This window comes from Parambassis ranga, chromosome 16 (genome assembly GCF_900634625.1).
Source record: "Parambassis ranga chromosome 16, fParRan2.1, whole genome shotgun sequence".
NCBI lineage: Eukaryota > Metazoa > Chordata > Actinopteri > Ambassidae > Parambassis > Parambassis ranga.
In genome coordinates this window covers 12247563-12270362 of record NC_041036.1, presented here as the reverse complement: position 1 = coordinate 12270362, position 22800 = coordinate 12247563, and the positions used below count along the sequence as shown (strand labels likewise).

At 41.0% G+C, this 22800-nt stretch overlaps 1 protein-coding gene across 2 annotated transcripts in view; it reads left to right on the top strand.

The window, feature by feature from the left end:
- Positions 1 to 17215, top strand: part of galnt1 (UDP-N-acetyl-alpha-D-galactosamine:polypeptide N-acetylgalactosaminyltransferase 1) — a 33185-nt gene extending 15970 nt beyond the window's left edge. For both annotated transcript variants that reach the window (XM_028426012.1, XM_028426013.1), the window contains exons 3-14: positions 4363 to 4502; positions 4585 to 4753; positions 9068 to 9234; positions 9790 to 9917; positions 10028 to 10107; positions 10437 to 10607; positions 12706 to 12823; positions 13137 to 13317; positions 14815 to 14954; positions 15066 to 15164; positions 15256 to 15390; positions 15926 to 17215. In XM_028426012.1, the coding sequence (XP_028281813.1) occupies positions 4364 to 4502; positions 4585 to 4753; positions 9068 to 9234; positions 9790 to 9917; positions 10028 to 10107; positions 10437 to 10607; positions 12706 to 12823; positions 13137 to 13317; positions 14815 to 14954; positions 15066 to 15164; positions 15256 to 15390; positions 15926 to 16072 (1674 nt within the window). In that variant the 5' untranslated portion in view covers position 4363 and the 3' untranslated portion in view covers positions 16073 to 17215. The remainder of the gene's footprint in view (positions 1 to 4362; positions 4503 to 4584; positions 4754 to 9067; positions 9235 to 9789; positions 9918 to 10027; positions 10108 to 10436; positions 10608 to 12705; positions 12824 to 13136; positions 13318 to 14814; positions 14955 to 15065; positions 15165 to 15255; positions 15391 to 15925) is intronic.
- Positions 17216 to 22800: the final 5585 nt, after the last annotated feature.

Below are 22800 nucleotides of genomic sequence, written 5' to 3'. Positions count from 1 at the left end.
GTTACTCAACATTTATTTTTAAAGAAAGATTATTGAAACATTTTCAACCTTCAACCTAGTTATTGATAATCTCTTCAACTGCCCTAACTTGTAAGCACATCTGATACAAATCTCATGTTTTGCGTTCTTCATATTTTCGCACAGTCTTTTGTCAGCTTACTTGGTGAGCAGAGAGCATCAGAGCCAAGCACAGGATTGAATTGAACTGCTCTGCATCGCGCTGCCCTTCCTTCACCCTTCTCCTCTCCACTTCTTTTCTACTTCTATTTGGAGTTATGTAAATCTAGAAGGGTGCATGGTAACCTGGCTGGCTTTTATTGTGTAGTGCAGCTAAGAAAAACGGATGTAACACGTAAAATGAGATTTTGACTGATTGTCCAAGTTTAGAAGGCAGTCCTTGTATGCCCTGTTGGCATTGAGCCTGTGATCAATTTACTTATAGACTGCAATGTAAATGAGCACCATTGTTTACCTAATAAAAGTGTGCAGTTTTAACTTTTTATGTTGGTAGAGGTGGTCTTTGAAAGCTGAAACATTGCCTATGTATAACATACTGCAGATATGCAGTATGCAGTAAGTTCTTTGAATACCTCCTCAGTTAAAGGCAGTACCATATATAAGTATATATTCTGTCTCTCTTTCTCTCTGTGAACTGATAGCAGGTCTCTTTCTCTCTTGTCAACTTGTATGACACCAGTCTGTGTTCTATAGTCAAGGTTATGATCTGGATATGAAGTGACCCTTGCAGTTTTGCCAGAAGGACCCATGAACCTTAGCTACTCCATAGAGAGCCACATAGATGGAGCTTCAGGCCACCTTGTTCTGTCTCCCTTCCCTAATATTAGCCTGTGCCTTGTTCTGCTCCAATTGAGAGGCATTACCACTGTTGAGAAAATCAGCACTCCCATCAGCGTTGTCTTGGAAACTGTTGAGCTTATCAAGCCCATATGACCCAAGGACAGCTCATACATTTGAATAGCTCCATCTCTGATGTTCACCTTGAAAAGGCTTCAAACGACATGATGCATTTTTACATACTTGTTAATGAGAGAGCAAGTGGCTGAAATAAAAAGCATCTGGTTGTGCACAAGATAAACTTTGCTACACAATGAGCAAGTAAATAAACTCTTAGTAGTTTATCATATAATTCAGCAGCACAAACTCTGTGTTGATTAGTAACACACAAATCCTTCTCTCTCATTTGCACACACTCACACACTCAGAAAAATCTCCCTCCCTTCTTCTTCATTTTCTTTTACACAGATAAACATAAAATCCTCAGATGGGAGGCTCCTAAACCTCAGTCATAAATTGTGAAGTGAGTGAAACTCTGGATCCTCTTGTTCAGTTTTTCCAAGTGGTGGTGAGAAACAGTGGTTGTGCAATCTCTAAAGGGGGATTAAGCCTGTGGAGAAGAAGAGAGGAGGGGAAGATGAAGAGAGACACAGAGAAGGATGTGAAGGGGGAAATTGTGTTCTTGTAGGGAAGTAGTGATGGCAACCGCTCTTGAAAGGAGACAAGAGGAACAGGGGAGTGGGGGTAGGGTGGCTGAGACAGAACGTGCAAGATGCTCAGGATGGAGATATAAAAGAAAGATGGAGGGAACGTGATATGTTAATGGATTAGAGTGAGTGAGCAGGATGGAGATTGTGTGTCTGTTTAGTGTCATGGGGAGCTAGGCTGTTTTAAAAGAGACTTCAAAGAGACTAGTGCCCAACATAAACTGAACTGACACACACTTGCACACATGCAGCACACACAGAAGGAAGGCCTGGAGCTTCCGTGAGCACAGAGGAGACCTGAGGTGTCCTCTGCCATCCCCGATTAGAAATACAGTGAGTTAGAAAGGCATGGTTATGAGACTGCAATAGGAAAAGTATATATGCCTGCTTTTATTCAGTGTAAATGCATATAAATCATCTCTGCTGCTGCTTGGGGCAATGATGTCTACCACTTTCACAGGCGCTGTGATCAAATAGCTGTCAAGGAAACCAGCTGACTTCCCTTTGAAAGCATTCTGAAAACTTTGTGAATAAATACTCTGTATGTGATGGAGTGTGTCATCTTTCTGAGGGCACTCTGATGTGTTTGGTGTGTTTGCCTTGCTCTGACTTGTGTTCTGGAAGAGGTGAAAAGAGAGATTTCCAATTTTTGCTGCGTTGTCAGATTGTGTGGTGTTACTGCATAAAGGTCAAGCGAGGCAAACACAATCCAGAAGTGGTCAGAGAAACAGAAACAAGAGGCATCTGAGGGCAAGGACTGGATTTCAGGCTTCACGCAGATCTTGGAATTTCAGGAATTTTGAGAGGGGTGATCCAAATAGTGAAACAGGCAATCTAATAAACTCTCTAGGGTATCCATAAAGATCTCTGCATTTTCCAAATAATATGCTCAGATGCTATTTTATAAGTGCTATATTTTCTTTTATGTCTTTTAGCTGTTTTCTGCACATGCAATGGAAAAAAATCAAGAAAGTGTGGGTGCTTTACCGTGGCTTACAGAAAACACAAGAGATAACAAACAAAAGGAAGTGAGATAAACTATCCAGAGTTACAGTAGTGTGCCTTAGTATAGCACCTCCATACTGTCTACACATACTAACACTTGCATGTGTGAACCGTAACTGCTGTCAGTGGTGTGAACATACTGCACTGCACATACCGAAGATGGTGACATACACATATGCAGGATGCTGCCAAAAGACTAGACCACCTCTTGTGTATATGGTTTGTAAACCAACAATTTGTCAGTTAATCAAAGCCCTTTACATTCCTTAAACAAAATCAGAAAATCCTATTTAATCTTAATTAAAACAGATTTTCCCATGTTTATTTAGAGGTTCTCTACAAGGTATTCTAGGGATTTTTATGATCTATAGAAGGGTGTACAATACCTAAACCAGCTGTCCTTGGAGCCTGTCTGTGACTCTTGATTGATGAAGAGATGCTGGTAAAGCCCAGTGTCATGCATGTACAAGGTGCCAGTTCACCAAGAGGCTTGTAGACATAGAAGGAAATATAAACTCTTATTGAGTCTGAAAACTTACTCACAGAGTGTGAATATGGGTATTTTTGAAAGATGAAATAAGAAGTACTGTCATCAGCCTTGGCAAACCTGTGGTGCTGTGGTCAAATTTCTCCCCTCAAGACTACAGTATGACATATCTACTGTTGGTTGTTCTGCACCAGTTTTTCAGCTAAGAGATAAAATCTTGCAAAGTCTTCAGTCAAATTTGCAGCTCAGCAGTAATTTGCTCTTTAAGAATGTAAAGTGTGTCTCTTTCTGCCCTACATGTTGACACTGTGTATGCTGGTTAGGAACTTTATGTATATCTGTGTAACACATACACAAAACGAAACTATTCTTGCAGGCACAAACTTAGAAACTGACGATTCTTTACTCTTGTTTTCTGCTACGCGCAGCACTTTGTGTTATCCTATCGGGTGGAATTTAGAAACGCTGCTCTGCACTTCTCCATCCTCTTTTGCTGCTAAGCTAAGCTAAGCTAGCTATGCACAAACACCTTTTTTTTCCTCCCTGGGGTACGAGAGAAATCACTGTGGCCAAATTAATTTTCTCCCCCTCTGCTTGTGCTGCTGCAACCTGAGGGATCATTGAGGCAGAGAATCAGCCAAAGAGAGGAGAGAGTGCTGGAGGAGAGAAGGAAAGAGGAGCAGTGGAATTTTAATGTGGCTGTTTCTTGTCTCTTGCTGCCTGCCAAAGAAAAGCAATTACTATCACAGCTTCTCTCTCCGCTCTGTGTGTGTGTGTGCGCGCTTACCTGTGGGTGTGTGTCTGGCTGCACTTCACCACACAAGGTATGTTGAATGTACAAAGGGTATATTGACTAGTATACTGCAGGGGATTGAGGACACTAATACAGTAGATGTCTGTTTCTGTTGTGTAATTCTGCTTACATTCTTTAAGCGATTAAACCCTTGCTTAGATGCAACGACACAACCCCTCCTAAGACACAAGTGTCAATGAATATTGACACTTGTGTCTCTTTAAGATGCGTCAATGTTTATTGTGCTTATGAGGGTGTAAGACAGCAAACTAGTGATAAACTTATCCTCATAGATTTGCTGGTTTTGTTCTAAAGTGATGTAAGAGATTTGCAGAGGGCTCTCAGAGAGACTGACAGACAAGGCGATTGACAGACGGAGGTGTTTGGAAGACACACAGGCTTAGGGCTGTGGGAAAGGTAGATATTGAGTAAAGTGAATGTAAAGGCAGGTGAAACATGAGAAGAGAGATGGGTCTTGTGTGTTTGTGCAGACAGCATTTCCCCTCACCTCAGCAAGATATAAATTATATTCAATGATTTAATTCTTTCCTTTTCTCACTTTTTACATTTTTTAGGATGCGGAGGTTCGCCTACTGTAAGGTGGTCTTGGCCACCTCTCTGGTCTGGGTGATGCTGGACATGTTCATTTTGCTCTACTTCAGTGAGTGCAACAAGTGTGATGACAAGAAGGAAAGAGGACTGCCTGGGAGAGACGGTGAGTGTTCACTGCCACACCTACACTTCTAAGACACATTAAATGTCCAACAGCCTTTCTTACAAAACTGTCTGTGTACTAGATCCTCTGTCCAGGCCACGAGATGGGCCTGGTGAAGGGGGGAAGCCTGTGGTGATCCCTAAAGAGAACCAGGAGAAGATGAAGGAGATGTTTAAGATTAACCAGTTCAACCTCATGGCCTCTGAGATGATCGCTCTCAATCGAACTCTGCCGGACGTCCGCCTAGAAGGGTGAGCGGCCTCATCTAATCGTCTCTCCTGTCACCCCCCCCCCCCAATAACATTGTCCTTTAAACAGCTGTCAGGTGGTATCCTTTGTTGGGAACATCCCACAAAGGTAATTTATTATAAATCCCAAACCAGATGTCTAACTTGCAGAGTTCAGCAAAGGTTATGAATGATGTCATAGAGGGAAATGAATGCTTGGAGACACAAGTCAGGTTAGAAAAGATACATCACATGGACTTTACAGCATTCTACAGAGTTTTAATCAGATGTGAATTATTAAAATGTATGTCGCAGGCATTCTGGGTGTGGAAGGTTTACTGCCACTTGTTTTCTCTGGTCTGATTTCAGAGTGTTTTCTGCTCTATAGATAGTCAAGATTTATGAATAGACCATCTTTACAGCAATGAAGTATCACTAACAGGAAATTATATGTGTTTTTCAGATTGCAATTTTAAAATGCCACTACCAATTAAACTCCACACAGAGACAGCAGAATGCTTTTCAAATAATTAACAACTGTTTTTTTTGTTTTCTGGGTGTTCATAAAACTGTATCATCCACAGCTCATTTTAATCTTTTCCAGCTGTGAGAAGCCCATTTATTTTCTTTTGGGAATGTGTTTGGAATAATACCGTCTATGAACAACAACTACTTTCACTCTGGTTAAAATAGTGGACTGTTCGGGCTGTTTTTGGGGTTGAAAGCTGTCAGTTGTGGGGATTAAATGACCAAACAGAAACCTCCTGAAAACAAGGGTTTGGTCAAGTTCACAGATGCTGATGTGGTCAGTGGAATAAAACAAACAGACCACACGTTTTGGAGATGCATGCTTTTATCATGATTTCAAAGCAAATCCATGGGATGATTTAAGAAACAACTATCAGCATGCATGTGGGTGTTTCCTGATTAATTAAGGTGACAAAGCAGCAACCTTTTTGTTGTACTGTGTTCTTTTACTAAATCCATTACTACATTGACATAGCAATGCAATTACAATACCGTAATTCTATCATAATATTGCTCTGTTGTATTAGTTGCCTCTTTGTAGCCTTATGTGACACATATTGATTTGCACTCTAATAATCATAATAAAGTTTACTATTATCAGTTTCTTTGTGACAGAAGAGAAATTAACACATATGAATCAGTTTAGTTGCATGATGTCTTAACAGTTACCAGATTTAGATTTTTTCCACATGGCTGTATGTAGCCCTGATGACGCAGCACGACAGTGACTAAAGCTGTCAAATTAGTTTCTTGTCAGTGACGTTCTTTACTCTTCTCTGTTTTTTATTTTGTCAGGCTCTAATACCATATATTTTACCTCCTGCATTCCCAAAATGTAAAGGAAATCAAGCCCAGTGCTCTTATTTAGCTGCACTAATAATAGGCTATGCATGCAGTTCACAAGTCCTTCACTTTGTAAACAGAATGATAATGTTATTTAAATGTGTGTCAGTGTAGGTTGTTCAGCCTTCAGACAGGCAGAGCAAGGCTGTCAGAACAGCAGACAGGCGTGGATCTGGCCAGCAGCTTGGAAGATGTAGTTCAGGCAGGTGGAAACCAGCTCAGCTGTCCGTCGCCCCCAGTTTTTGCTTCAGCAAAGGAACATGCATGGATCAGTTGTGAAATTTTTCTGCGTGATAGAGAGAAACACTGACTGAAAGGTGCAAGACTGACAGGCAGGGGCACATGCACACTTGACGGGCAGGAAAGAGGACATTGATCCGTGAAATGGGTTTTAGTCTTTGAGCGAGAGTTGATTACTAGGTGTGTTTTCACTCAGCCTTCCCTCCGTCTATCTGCTTTTCCAATTAGGAGATAAGAAAGAGTCAATATCGAGCAAGGGAATGTGTGCCTGTGTGTGCAGGCGCGCATACATTTGTGTTTATTTTCTGTGAGTGTTACGAACCAGCAGGTTTAGTAATAGTCAGTGAATTCATCATAGCCAAGGAGGTCACCATTAACAATTATTTTCATTATTGTCAGCTGTGCAGTCATCGGCTGTGTGTGTGTGTGTACATCATGCTGGGTGGATCTGCAGTGTATGAAACATTTTCCATGACCACACCTTTAAGAAAACTTGACATTTTCTCCTTTTTTAGATGCTGACTGCAATGTGTGTTTGTGAATGCATTTATAAATGTATGTGTGTGCATCCTTGTGTGTAATGGTGCAAGAGTAATGCTGTTTAATTAGAACCAGTCTGCCCATCCCATCCTAAAAATCCCCACAATCCACTGGCTCGAGAAAAAGGCTGTAAGTCATTACCCTGCTCTGCTGTTGCCAAATGTTCCTCTATCATCCATATGACACAAAAACATGGTAATACCACCACATGTTGGTTTGGTGGTCACACATAGGTTCTCCTGACCAACAGTCATATCCTAAAAGGTGCAAAGTCTTTGTTTCTCTCTTTGAGAGAGAAATAATGAACTGGCTGCATGGATAAGGACTCGAAGGCTGCCTCTGTTTTTACAATGAATCATCTTGTGTGCTCATTTACTTCCCTCCTTGTTGGAGAGTATGAGCGCATGCACACAACAGAGACTGAGAATGACTGTGTTGTGTTTGCATGCTCCAGAGGCAGCTGCAGAATCAAGCATACTCTTGACCTCCTCTTCTCTGTTGCTGCTGCATTCCTTCTGTCAGAATCAGCAGCAGAGAGGAAGCATTCCAACACCGATGATCACAAGAAAGGAAGAGGCAGTTATGAAGATGGAGGAAGAGAGATCATATTACATTTAATGTTGTGAGGTGAATTTATCAAAGGAAGGAAGCTGGACTTGTTTCAGTTTTGTCTTAAATAGACAGTTGAGCTGCTTACCATGGTTCATTTGAGACACTTGGGACATGCCAGGCTGCAGGTGCCAAGTCATTTAGCGTAGGTCATGTTTCCTGACTTACTGTAGATGTGTGCCTTACTCCAACTTGACCAAAACTGATCTCTGATTAATTTGAAGAGTAAAAGCAGAATTCAGTGTAAAATCAATCACTGTAGTCAGTGAAACCACCTGTCCTTAGTAGGGATCCACAAATGGAAAGACTTTGTTATAACACTGAACTGGATTTTGTAAGTCGAATAAGCTGAATGCTGAGTATGGGTTGTGTGCATGTACAGCCTTATACTGTAATCCAAAATGTATAAATATGGATGGAATAAGTGTGAGAATGTGTGCTCCAAAGGTGTGATGGATCTCAAAAAAGAAATAGGCAGCTAAAGTGAAGGCTGACAGTTTAGGGTTAGGTTGAACACAAACTGGAGCAGTGTTAATTGCTAACATAAGGCATAATTAAAAAACCTATTGCATGTTTTCATGCAGTAATGTCTTGCATATCCACCCCTGTCCATGTGTGGCCTAAAGGTTTCCTGTGATGTTACAAATCAAATTTTTCTGCTTTAAACTCTGCTGCAACACAGCTTTCCCTGCAGGTTGAAGACAGCAAGTGTGATTTGTAGTTTACAGCCATGGAGCTGTCAAACTGCCAGATCACCTGGTGTGCACAGGGAGCTGTAGTTGCCGACTATATAGAAGAAAAGTTCATTTCACAGTATTACCTGACCTGACATAAAAAAAAAAGCTGGTTCAAAATCTGCAAGTTCCACTTTCAGTATTTTTGAGAAAACTGTCAGGTGTAATATTGAAATGAATGAAGCACAAACTTTGTAATTAATGGCCTAAATGATGCAAATCCACCAATATGACTATTTAAAATGGAGCGTTTCTCAGGGAATACTGTGGAGAGCTATTTAAATAAGACTGTGACCCACTCTTCACTGCGCTATTAACTGTCTTCGTGTGCCTGTTGTCCTCTGTTAGACATTTACATTCTTCTCTGTCTCTCAATAAGAGAGTTTGATGTGTGTGCTCCACACTGATAATGACTCACACTCTAATTAGTATCACTAATCATCTGTCATCTTGCTGACCCAGTATTTCTGTCTTTCTGAAATGGGGGACATACGCTTGGTTGCTCACTCATTATTCATCCAAAGTTCTCTCTTTTTTTTTTGAAGCTGATCAAAAATATGATATAAAAAATGTGATTTTTTTTCCTTGGATGTAAATGATCTGATAGATTCTGTGACTGTGAAATATAGTTTAGTTGATTTTTCAGTCTCTTGTTCAGCTCATGTCGACTCACTTGTGCAGCTCTCTGTGTAGCAGTCTCTTTCAATCAGAGGCTGGATTGTGATGTCTACTTCTTTGCTCACTTTGTCTGTCTATTTAGAATCGTAGGGTCAACTTCACTTGGTTTTTGACATTTTAGATTTTGAAGTGCTGAATGATCTTGTATTGTTCCACATTTTTGCAGATGCAAAAACAAGTTATATCCGGATAACCTTCCTCGCACCAGCGTGGTGATTGTATTTCACAATGAAGCTTGGAGCACACTGCTGCGGACCGTCCACTCTGTCATCGACCGATCCCCACACACTCTTCTGGAGGAGATTGTCCTGGTGGATGATGCCAGTGAGAGAGGTATACTCATACCGGCACACGCTGCAGATAATTCCTTCAGTGCCTGTTGTTTGAGGCTTAGCCTATTTTTTAGAGCTACCGTATGATTTTGCTGGATTTTGTGTGTGTAGCTGTTTTTGTGCGCATGTGTGCTGCTGCCCGACAGCCTGTCAGCATATACATGTATAAGGGCTGTGTGTGCCACTCCACCCTGTGCAATGCTGTTAATCCCTGTTTGGGGGAGATTAGGTCTTTAATTCGCCAGCCGCAGGGATTACACTCTGTTATTACCCTCAATCCCCCCCAGCCACCACCACACAGCAACATTTCACCTTATTGGGCCACAGATAGGGTGGTGTAAGTCAAGGGATGTGTGATTGTGTAAGGTAGGTGTTTGCAGGTAGCAGGGATGTTGGCAGGCATGTTAAGGCACATACATGCAAAGCAAAAACACAAGCACACACTCACCTTTGATCTCTGATGCTAGGAGTTGCTTGTAATCCAGCTTTTGTTGTGTGAATGTGTCTGCTTTGTGCGATTCTATTTTCAATCCTTATTGGTTAAATTGTGTGTTAGACTTCCTGAAACGACAACTGGAGCAGTATGTCAGAAGGTTGGAAGTCCCTGTCAGAGTAGTGAGGATGGAGCAGCGGTCCGGACTAATCCGTGCTCGGCTCAAGGGAGCGTCCATCTCCACTGGCCAGGTGTGTGTCGGTGATGTGTACATATGTGACATCCACTGCCCAGTGACCTGCTCTGCCATATGGTGTTTGCACTGCTACATTTGTCTAATGTTTTCTCTCCATGTTCTTAGGTTATAACCTTTCTGGATGCTCACTGCGAATGCACAACAGGATGGCTAGAGCCTCTGCTTGCCCGCATCAAACAAGACAAGTAAGACCCACACACATGAAAGGCACACACCACTTGACAAGCATACATAAAATCGATAAACTATTGTGAAGCCTGTGGGGGGCTTGCCCTTGTGCTTATCTGATGCGTAATTACTCATTCACTATTTAATGCATCCTGTAAGCAGATACACACATACACACATGGGGAAAACACACCAGGTGTACTGAGCAACTGAGTGATGTCTGATGGGAAGTCACAGCAGGATGTGTGTTTTTAAGTGTATTTACAGATGAGTACTTAGTTGTGGTTGATGATCACCTGAGGTTAAGAACGGTAGGTTGATGTTTTGCTGTTTGTGTTTGCTGTAGGAGAACAGTGGTGTGCCCGATTATTGATGTTATCAGTGATGATACATTTGAGTACATGGCTGGATCTGACATGACATACGGAGGCTTCAACTGGAAGCTGAACTTCCGCTGGTACCCTGTACCCCAGAGAGAGATGGACCGCCGCAAAGGAGACCGCACACTTCCTGTCAGGTTGGTGATGGAGATAAAGATGAACCAATCCTATTATTTACTCTAACTTACTGTGCTCTTTCACTTGATGCTTCTTAAAATTTGTACCTGATGTCATTCAGCTGCTTTTTCTAGTGAGTCTCTTCATGGACTCCACTTCCTGTTTGTAGCAGCAGTGAGGTTTATGATTTCCTTGTTAAGTTCTGTAGCTGCAGTGAGCATACCAACTTAAGCATGAACCACTTCCCTGGCTGGTGGTGAGGCTGTTTACTGACCAAACAGCAGTGAACTTTTATATCAAGAATATTATATCCACAACTTATCATGTGATTACTTGAATGAAGCTCAATCTGTGGGAAGAATTGTGATTCAAAAAAAATCGCCAGATGATCCTGAGACCAGATAATATACCCTACTTTGTCTTGTGAAAAAGACACCCACCTCTCAGGTTCAAATGAGACATTGAGTTCTATTAATAGAATAACCAGACACAGATGATCTCACACCAATACAGGACAATAACAATGTCCTCCTAGCATTGATTGATGAGCACAGAGATATTATACTTCAATTCACCACACTTGCTGTCTTTCAAAACATTAACACTGAAAGAATGCTGTGAACCTTCCTCTCTAGCTGAGGTCGAGATGTTAATGTGAAATTCTGTGTCTTTTTTGCCTGCTTTATCATTTCTCATGGCTCAGACCTTGGAACAAATATCAAGAGCTTATTTCTGTCTGTCTATCATCTCTTCTTCCTGTGCTTGTTTCTAAGCACGCTTCATGCCAATATTCAAGGTCACACATAATATATCTTATGTAACTCTCTGCGACCCTGTTTTAGGTTGTTTATCACAGTTCTGCTTAACAGAAGTTTACCTAAGGGTGTCCTGTAAGTGGCCTAAAAACACCCTAAAAAAGGGGTTGTAGTGTCAAGGCAGGAAATTACTTACACTAATTACATGATTTACATAAACCCTGTTCTGTCACCAAGCACATTGTGGGGATGACTAAAAAGCTTTTACACATACATAGTGTTCAGATTTGGTGTTGCTTTTCATTACTGAGGCATTGCAGGCTGCAGGTCTTTTGCTGCAATGCTTTGACAGTACAGGAGGAAATCTCAGCAGCTAAGTGGTTGTTACGGGCTCAGCCACCTTGTAATTTACAGTAATGTGCAAAAGTCTGGAGATTCTCTTTAGAGCTATTAAATGCGGGAAAGGGATGACAAACAGCAAAGGTCTAAAGGCGACTTGAAAATCCTTTGAAATATTAAATAGAATTGTGTCAGTTAGATGCTGTAAATCCTCCAGACTAAAAGCAGAGAATTGACTGTTTGTGGCAGTCTTTCAGTGTCATAACATATTTGGGCAGTAAACACTGCTTTTACAGTCTCTGTTTAGATAAATGGCTTTAATTAGGATCAAGGGTTTACTGTGAATGAGTGGGTTTTGTTTGTTTTACTGTGATGTGTTTTGAGTCTCATAAAAATAGTGATTTAAGTGTGAGCTGAGAGGTTTAGAGAGCTTTGAAATGTTAACAGTAAAATGACAAGCACACATACACCCAGCATCAATATCCACTTCTTTGTTTTAGTGTTGCATTGGCTGTCTTTCATTTATAAATGACATTCATGTTAAACAACAATCACGTTTAACAGTCTGTTTTTCCTCACTGTTATTTCCTCACTCTCAGCCAGACGGTGCAAACAGACCATGCCCCGGTGTGCTCTCAGGATATGTTTCGCCTGTTTCTCTCTGTTTGTATGCAAGTTATTTTTGTTTTTGTAACTGAGCTTGGATGTTAAACAAAAGCCAAAAGCAGAAGCAAATAAGAGTTTTATAATGTAGGAAGCCTTTCTGTGAGGGGGAGAAGAAGGGGAAGAGCCATGAGGCCATTAAAAACTGACATGACCATCACAACAGAGAAGCAGGCAGAAAAAAACACAATGAGAAAAACAGGAAAACAGAAAAGATCGGGGGGAGAGAGCAGTGAAATATAAAACTCTGATGGTATCTGTAGATACTGAGTGACCTTTAGAAAGCAGGCTGATAGTGAATTAAGTGGCACTAACCAGCCTTGCTCTTAATTTAAACCTCCTCTGCCATCTCTCTCTTCAGAACTCCCACCATGGCGGGCGGCTTGTTCTCCATAGACAGAGATTATTTTCAGGAGATTGGCACGTATGACGCAGGCATGGACATCTGGGGTGGAGAGAACCTGGAAATCTCTTTCAGAGTGAGTGAACACACCCGCAGCCAATTGACATGACTCTATTCTTCCATGCACTGGCAGGCATTCAACACACACAAGGATGTTACACTTTGAGGCCGACTTCTTGACTTGACTAATACTTTGTAAGGCGTCATCTTGACTGGCTTTCAATCAAACTTATTCAGACTGTCACAAAACAGACTGGACCAGTCTGCGTCATCCATCTCCCAGCAGAGTTCAAACCGGTCATGCTTTGCTCATTCACTGACCAGGCCTTTACAGAATGTCTGTTCTACGAGGTGTTACTGTAAGTGTTGATGAGGATTGTTCTTCACAGATCTGGCAGTGTGGCGGGACTTTAGAGATCGTCACATGCTCTCACGTGGGTCATGTGTTCAGAAAGGCCACGCCCTATACGTTTCCTGGAGGAACAGGGCAGATCATCAACAAAAACAACCGCCGCCTGGCAGAAGTCTGGATGGATGAATTTAAAAACTTCTTCTATATCATCTCTCCTGGTGAGTTACACTGTGTGTATGTATATATGTATGTGTGAGTTTTTGCAACTATGCATGTATGTGTTCATGTGTGGAGGCTAATCTCTGTGGCAGGTGTGATCTATCTATTAGCCGAGTGTCACTGTGATATTGGATTGGTGACCCAGCAGTGCAGGACAGGAGGGCGGCGAGTAATTTCACGCATTGAAGCATCTTTTAAACTGCAAGAACACACACACACACAGAAGCTGGATATTGAGAGACAAGCAAAAGTAGAGCTAAACTCCATAAATTAGGAATATTTTTAGAAAGTCACTCCTATCGTTTTGTGACAACTGCAGATCCTCCACAAGGAGAGCCGTTCTGTCATTGTTAGACCAGTTCCAACATAACAGTTTTATATTTCTATATATGATTTATAGGCAGGGTAGCATCAGCTGCTTTTTAGGTGTGCTAATTGGAGCAGTTCTCCTGCTCAGTGCTGCGATCAGCGGTTTTGTTACTGTTATTATAGTCATGCTGGCTGGTAAGAATTTTGTTTGATTGTACCAAAAGATAATATCAAAACAGAAGTGAAGGGGCCTCTGCAAAACATTTCATACTGTTAGCATCTTAACATTAATATATAATGTTTAGCAAGGTGCGCGCTTATGAAAACAGTATGTGGACAGCTGTGTTATCAGCTGTGTGTGCTGATCAGGACTGACACTGTTGACTTGGGTTTAACATGGTTGGCGATAGCAACCAAAAGGTTTAAAGATTAATCCATTAATTGATTTCTCATGGTGCAGGTACTGCATGAGTCAACAACAAATGTACAACCACAGCTTAGCATTTAGATCAAAGGTCCTAAATAACTGATAATGAAGCAGTGAATTAATTTGGCTGCTGGTGCAAGCAGTATATTGTCTAAAAATACCCATCAGAATCATCAATGTGTTGCCTTATTCCTCCTTTTTATTTATGTCAGATGTTCATACTAATGCTACAGCTACTACATCAGCTGTAGGTACAGCACAGCCATAATGTTAACTACATGTGTGTACATACAATAAAAACAGCTGTGTCAAATAACCACTGTTACTGTTGATCTCAGCACCTGCATGTTGTAAACTTGAACTCTCAGGTTCTGATGGATGGACTGTCAAAAATAAGAAACTCTGTCAGAGGGTTTACATTTTTCATCAGAACCACTATAGCAAAAGAAAGATGTGCCGCTCGCAAGTAAATGCTTCCTGCAACACTGTTAATAAGTACAGTGGGCTGTTAGAGAGGGAGCCTTAAAATGCCTGGAGCTAATATTAGATCCTCAGCGGAGGGCCTGCGTAACAGACCCTATGAGATAAATAAGGTTTCTTTGGAACTGAATCACACAAAGCTTCCCACTGAGTCCTGGAAAACAAAATGTTGAGCTGGAAATGGCTCTCCTTTCATAAACATGAAAAAACATTTAACAACTTGTCAACAAACACAGTGTGTCATATTTACCGACATGCCAATGTTTGTGTGTATGTGCAGGTGTGACCAAAGTGGACTATGGTGACATCACGTCTCGCACTGCTCTGAGACAAAAGCTGCAATGTAAACCCTTCAGCTGGTACTTGGAGAACATCTACCCCGACTCACAGATCCCCAGGCACTACTACTCCCTAGGAGAGGTACGCACACCCCAACAAACACACATCATCGTGATTCACCATGTGAATCTGTACCAAACAGTGCAGTTTATGTTAGGTAGTGTTGTTGCTTACTCTGATTTATGTGCTCAGATCCGAAACGTGGAGACAAACCAGTGCCTGGACAACATGGCCCGCAAGGAGAATGAGAAGGTCGGCATTTTCAACTGCCATGGCATGGGAGGCAACCAGGTACCAAGAAAAAAATCATGTAGCAAAAGAATGAAGGAGAAGGATGGAAGATACGTTAAAAAAATATAACATCTGTTTGTGTGACTTCCAGGTCTTCTCCTACACAGCCAATAAGGAGATCAGGACAGACGACCTGTGTCTGGACGTGTCTAAGTTAAATGGACCCGTCATGATGCTCAAGTGCCATCACCTCAAAGGCAACCAGCTCTGGGAGTACGATCCTGTGGTGAGTAGAGGAAATGGTGAACTTAAATTACATTTTACGATGGGTTTAACAATTTAAAAACAGAATAGAAAAAAATTAAGTCAATAAAAAAATGGTACAGCAGGTAGAATACCAAAAACATTTTCAACAAATATTTAAATCTATTAGATGGAATTTTTTTCCCCCTCTTTTTTGGGCCAAGTTACCTGAAAAGTTACCTTTTCATATTCTCTGTTATGAAAAGACACTAAACACAGCAGGTTGCAGTAAACAAGGTTCTCATCATCTCATAATAGAAGAAAAAAATAGAAATAATGAGCCTGTCTATTCCCACGATACAAGTGTGACAGCACATCCTTCAAACTAGCTGTTATTATAGTTCATTATTTATTGTCTGGAGTTTTAGGGTGATATATCTGAGTTGACACATTACCCAACCTGACCACAGCATACCTAACACCAGCCAGGACTCTAAATTCCAAATCCTAAATTCAAATGAAGCATTCAAAAGCCTGATTAGCATCCCCTCACCCACACTCTCTGTGTCTCTGTGCAGAAGCTCACGCTGGTCCACGTCAACAGCAACCAGTGCCTGGACAAGGCCAGCGAGGAGGACAGCCAGGTGCCCAGCGTCAGAGACTGCACTCACACACGCTCCCAACAGTGGCTTCTCCGCAATGTCACACTACCGGAGGTCTTCTGACCATGCTTCGCACACTCTCAAACACACATACACACACCCACACACACAGTGGCCCAGATTAAACAATCCGGGAAACGGACGTGTTTATTAAAATCAGGCACTGGGAATGGAAAGACTTCCTACAAGAGGATTCAGGAAGAGAGGAGGATGGATTGGACGGTGCTGCCTCTGCAGGACATCAGAGGGAGGAGTGTGTTCAACCCTTCTCAGAGCGAGACGAGAGAAAAGACTCCCTCTAAGAGACGATGGCTGTTATATATTTGTTTTCTTTTGTTTTTTTAAAGAGATTTTAACCCCGGAAAAAGTGACTCACTCTTGCGCGTGAGACTTGCCGGTGGGGTCGAGGTTCTGCACTCACAGCTTCCCTGGACAAAGCAGTCCACCCCTCAACTCATCTTTTAACGTTTACCGACTGCCTCTTACGAGAGAGTGTGTGCACTTATTTGTGTGTGAGTGTGTACTCTGAGATGAATGTATGCTGTGAAAGGGGGGCTGAATTCCTTGTTGATTTCTTCTTTTTTTATTTAATTTTGTAATGGATTATGAAAAATGAACTCCTATGAAGAAGGATGCGTGAGTGAATGAGTGAGCGAGCGAGCCCCTCCTACAGTCAAGCAACAGTGTATGTCTCCCTCTGGTGTTACTCCTTAGCATTTCATCTGACAGACTGAAGCCTCCACACTGAGGGATCTGCAAGGGTCAGCACATTTAAAAAAAAAAAAAAACAAAAAAAAAACTGAAAGTGACGACCCGATTTCTGCCATCAGCAGAGATCTAGAGATAGAGAAATGTTTGTGATATCTTAAGATTTCTATGTCCAGTTTTTACATGGCTTGTCTGTTTCTACTGTTTCAGTAACCCTCGTTTGTCTGTCTCTGTTGTCCTGAAAGATGTTTAACGTAGAGCTAACACACACACTCACAGAGGATACATGCATATGTAACTGATGTTCACTGCCTCATGTGGTGTTCAGTCATAGAAAACTCTTCCAGAAGGCACTACATAGTCACATACACATATAGGAAAAAAAGGCTTTCTTAAGCCTGATACTAAAATCCATTGTCATATCTTCTTCTCAGTGACCTCTAAAAAAAAAAAAAAAAAAAAAAAAAAACACTCCAAGGGCTTCTTTCCTCCTGTGGAGTGTGTGCACCTGTGTGGTGTGAACATGTGTTTCTTCAGTTCATCAGCTCCCTATTCACTTTAAACAACTGATTCCTCGCTGTTGGGCGACCAAGATCCTGTAGCCCGGCCCTGCAGCAGATCAGCTCACCCCTGCTTGCTATTTTTGAGCTGAGTCCTCGCACTCTCCGCTGTAGACATAGAGCAGGAAAGCAGCAGTTTGGATACTGAAGTGGCATCATCAAGTTTTTTTTTTAAAGAATGAATCAGGGGCAGACTTAGTAACTATAGAGATCCAAGGGGAGTAAAAGGACTGAACTGTGGGTTACTGAGAGCACAGCAGCATATCCATAACTACATATCACACTTTGCAAACTCACCTGCAGTATTTGACTATTCATATCTCAGTGAGAGACAGCTGAACTGTGTCATTTCAGCCATCATGCTTTCTTTACTCTTTGAATCTCTCCTGCCGCTGCGAGTCACGGCACCAGAGGTGATTTTATTTTGTAACATTTCTGCTTCCTCCAGTGGAGGAAGGGTTTACACATAGGAAACATCATTGGCTTATCTTTGTTGTGGACATGGTAATGAGAGGAGGCCATTTTTCTTTCTTCGTCTTTTTCATGTCTGAGCGACTGTGACTATGGTGGAGACGTGAGCGCTTGTGATCGTGAGACAGAGGGAGTGTATCAATATGTTCTGAATTTGGGTGGGGGGGGGGGGGGGGGGGTGGTTGAGTCATAGGAAAGTTTCTGACATGTGGGGTTGAAAGTTTCTGACATGTCCAGGCTTCCACACTGAGCTGATCCAAATGTAGAAAATAAAAGTGAAAAAGTTTACAGAACAATTTATGGAGTGATGGACTTCATTGCCGCTTTCCTCCACAAACACATCAGACGTTTTCTCAGTCGGGGCACTGATCACTGAGATTAACTCTGGAAGAGAAAGGATCAATATTTCATTTTCAATAATTGTCATTTTGTTTTGGTGTTTTGAAGAAGATAATTGTCTTATCTCCCCACAGTGAGAGGTTCCCTGCTGCAGCAGAGGAGCAGGTGAGTCATGTTGGAGAAATGGGACTATTTCCTGTCCTTTTAATAAACAGGCCGTTCTGTGTGAAGGTAATAGAGTTGGGCTGCAGACTGACTGTGAGTGGATTATTCAAAGTCCACAACTTGGATCTGAATTATTCATTGGTGAGGATTAGGCCCACAGAGAGCCATCAGGAAGACGTATTGGACAACAGTGTTTTGCATACACACTAATAAAACATGCTGATGTGTCTGCATTTGTTTTCTGAAAGCACCTGTGCAGTAAGTAAGAACTGGAATGTGTTCAAGCTAACAGCATCTCATCAACATCAGAAAAAGAAGCATCGTGAACTCAGATGTCAAAAGTGTAAATCTTCACAATGAGAACCTGATCCTGTTCCGCTGCTTCCTCCAGGTCCACAGCGGAAAATTAATCTGTCCTGTAGAGCTGAGAAAAGTCTTCAAGGAGACACTTCACTCTGTTCCTCTGTGCAGACCAAATGAATGATTCTGCTCAGGAAGACTCTGCTCTGCTTTATGTGCTGCAGACTTCAGAAGAACAACATGAAGTCTCTGATCTGAAGAAATGGATGAAAGCTGAACCAGACTGTGGCCCAGAGGGAAACTCCAAGAAAAGACAGAATACTGAAATGAGTTCAGGGGAACAGAGTGAATTCATGAAGAAATGCCTTCATCTAATGTGTTTGTTTTATTCTTTTATTGATCCTTGTTTGTGAATTCAGCTTCAGACCTCATCTTTGTTTTAGAGGAAGTGCTCACGTAGTTTGTTGCATGTTTGGCCAAACAGGATGCTTTTTTACAAACTGATACGTATGTCCTCTACAAGTTTATTGTAAATAAAATACATTTCTTTGGTCAAGCTGACAGTTCTGTGTGATATGAAGCAGAGTGTGTGCTGATGCTTTTGTTTTTACTGATGCACAGTGTGTACCTGCACCTGGAGACGCTTGGTTTTATTCATAATCACTTCACAATGTTGTACTCTGAATTTGACCTCAGTAATCCGTATCAGTATGCAATAGGTTTTACAAGCATTTTTTTATTTAGTTTTATAACAACATTCTGGTAACACTATAAAAAAGTTCCATTACAAATAAAGTCTTTAATGAAACATAAGTAAAAGTATATGTCTGTCAGCAGTGAGAATGTTTGCATGGTTTCAGTGTTGGTGTTAGAGCAGATAACTACAGAGGCACCAAATTACTGCTTTGTAACATTAACTCCTGCGGCGAAAAAAAAAAAAAGGAAATAATTACAAAAAATCTTCCCTAATCATTGACTGAACACACACAATGCAAAAGTGCCTAAGTAATAAATTAATAACCACCAGTTTAATATGTTCACATTTTACAAATGACTAAAACCTTTTGTTCAAACCACAGCACAGGTTACAACACAGACATTAATTTAAACTCTGCAGACAACACACCAAATAAACACCTTCACCTTTTTTTATTATGAGTTCTTGTTAAAGCAACACTATGGATTTGTTCAGCCTCCAAACTGTATTTAGATAATAGATAAGCTTTGGGGTTCTGGTAAAAAAAAAAAAAAAAAAAAAAAAAAAAAAAAAAAAAGCTGCACCTAAAAAACACGTTTTTATTTACATCTTGACGGCACATGTCACATCCGCCTCCCTCAAGAAAGAGACGCAGGAAGCAAAGGTTCAGGTCTCGTGATTAGCATGTGTAGCCCAAACCGCTTTTAAGCCGGCTAAAATAAGGTAAACTTATTCAAATATTTAAACACGTTTAAATTGATGGATGTTTACCTGGTTAAACAGTTATTATTGTCTGCATTCATTGTATTTGCGCAGAAACACTAAAAGCTCTTCCGCACAGTTTACAGAGTTTATGTTAAAATGACTCGTTTTGCGTTGTCTGGGGAAACGTTAATATAGGTCGTTATTTAGGCTCAGACATGTTGATAATGTACATATTGGAACGGTCTGAAAGAAATGTTGTATTGTTGTTATGGCGTTTTGTAGTTTCGCAATGTTGTATTCAGTTCTGACTGATAGTTGTGATTAGCAGCAATTAAGCAGGCGGCGGTTGTCTTCCTGGTTCTGCGCGTATGAGTGTGTGCGCCTGCGCGGACTGAGACTGACAGCTGAGGGAGGTTGTTGTGTTGGTGTAGCTACGGCCCACAGAAGCCTGTGTAGATTTATTTGAATAAAACTAAGAAAACAAACGAACTAAATTAACCTTGTTTACACACCGCTCCAGCTTTGGAGCAGTTTGTCAGTGTCCGTGCCTTCTGGTCAACAAATGTGCGTGTAGAACTTTTTTTGACAGTTGTAGCAGACAATAGCTTTCATCAGACTATAGAGGGAGCCCGTGAGCAATTTCTCCAAAAACTCCATAGTGTTGCTTTCAATTAGAATTATTTACAAGATATAAAACAGACTGCTTGGCCGAAATGGGAGAAGCACAGATTGGCTTTGATGATGACACTTGTCAAAGGATGTCTAATTGTAGTGTAGTACAAAGTCTAATATTTCCCTGAGATACTGAGCTGAGTGGAAGAAAATGAAAGTGGTAAATTGTACCTCAGTCCTTCAGTGAGCTTGTTTGCTGGACAGATTTCTGGCTTTACCAGCAGTCACACTGCAGCCTTCCCTGGATTTGGTATTTATTCTGTCCATCTGTCCAGAGCTTCACTGACACATTGACAATCTGTAAAGCCTTCAAAGAACAGATGACACTGTCTGACTCAGCTCACACAAACACAGAGAGAAGTTTTTGTTTCTGTTTATCCAGGCAAAGTTAGCCAAAAGAAATTACACTGATCCTCTGGCTATGACAGGATTCTGCACTGTGATGAGTCTTATACACAGTTTAACATGTTGTGCACTTTTCTGAAGCAGCTGTCGAGATGTTTGCTTATTGTCCATTTTTTGTATCCTTTAGAAAACACTCAGCTCTCTAAACAAACCTGTTTAGTGTGTGGATGGCCCTGCATCTGTGACAGGGAAACTGGCCAAAGTAAATATTCTTCTGCAGACAGAGAACGGAGCCCTATTCAGATGAGATCTCTTACTAGACTGTTTGGATATGAATGCACTGAGGTAGTATCTAGGTCATATTTACTATATACAATGTAGTTATTTTTCTTATATCTACACCCTAAAAGCAAATATTGCATCACTAAATCTAGTTTGCGCTGATTTGTCTGGCTTAAAAATACCACTTTAGTGTTTAAAATTGTTGCTTTAAAAGAGTCCATTATCTTCTACTATCATATAATTTAGTGACTGGCGGGGAAAAAATGTGATAAAACCCAGTGTGAAACAAATATAGACAATTACTCTTTTGTGCAGGATCTAAATCAGTTTAATCAAAAAAAATAATTGTTTTAGATCAAACTCACTCAAAGGCACTACAGTTGAAATGATTTATTGTTTAAGTGCATATTTAAAAAACACAGCAACAGTACCAAAGGAAAACTACAGTATTTTACACCTGCTTGTTCCCACTCAGATCACATCTCCACCCGTTTGCCCCCAGACAGCTAACATGGTAGCCATGTACGATCCGTGTGCATTAGCACATACCATACACCTGTACAGCTTATTTATTAAAGCTTCAGTTCATGTAAACTACATCATCCTCTCTTTTTACAAAGTGCTCTGACTAGTTAAATTATGGCGCATAAATGACAAAAAGGTGTGTGAGCTCTAAACTGTTGATGATATCATGTGATGGAGGATGACAGACACACCTTTCAAGTAAAAGTGCTCACAAAAAATGTGCTTCAATACTAAACAAAAAGCATGTTAAGAATGAAAAGCTTGGTTGCATGTATGTGCACTCACAGTGTGTAAAATAAGCTTTAAATAAATAAACATATAAAACCAGATTTCTTTCAGTAAGTATCAGTTACACCAAACTATTAGAGCAATAAGTCTAATCTGATTTATTAAGCAGTCTAGACCTGCACCAGTTAAAAACTAAGAACAACTGATATTACAAAAACATGAAACAGCCTGGTCCGAGGGAGGGAGTGTGCAAACTCACAGCTACTATGACAGAAACATGAATGACACATTAAAAGGTGAGTTTGGTTTCTTAGAAGTAAGGACAGCAGTGCATGGTGGTCAGGACACTGACAGGTTGGAGAAGCAGACACGCCATGAGGTGGAAGCATAGCTGTGATCTGCTGTAGACACGTTATTTTATCTACATAAAGGGAGGTGAAGTGAGGGCTACGCTTCGTCACTGTTTTTAAACTTGCTATCAGACAGTCTTTCCAATTTTTGCCTTCTGCAGAGAGACCTGTTTTAACACACTAAACTGAAAGCTGTAGCCTGTTATATCAAACTATGCACTGATAAATACAGCAGTTTTACTAATGTGCTCTTATGTCACTTTCTTTAACACATAACTGAAGCTGTTACTTCAAGGTATGCTCTCGTCAGTCCCACCAAACTCCACTGCGAAAACCGCAGGAGTAGCTGGTCTGGTTTAATGTGTTGTTGTGTGACTTTTTGTGTTGACAATTAAGCTTTAATCTGAATCACTGTGTTAAAACGTCAAAGCTGTGTAGATAAAA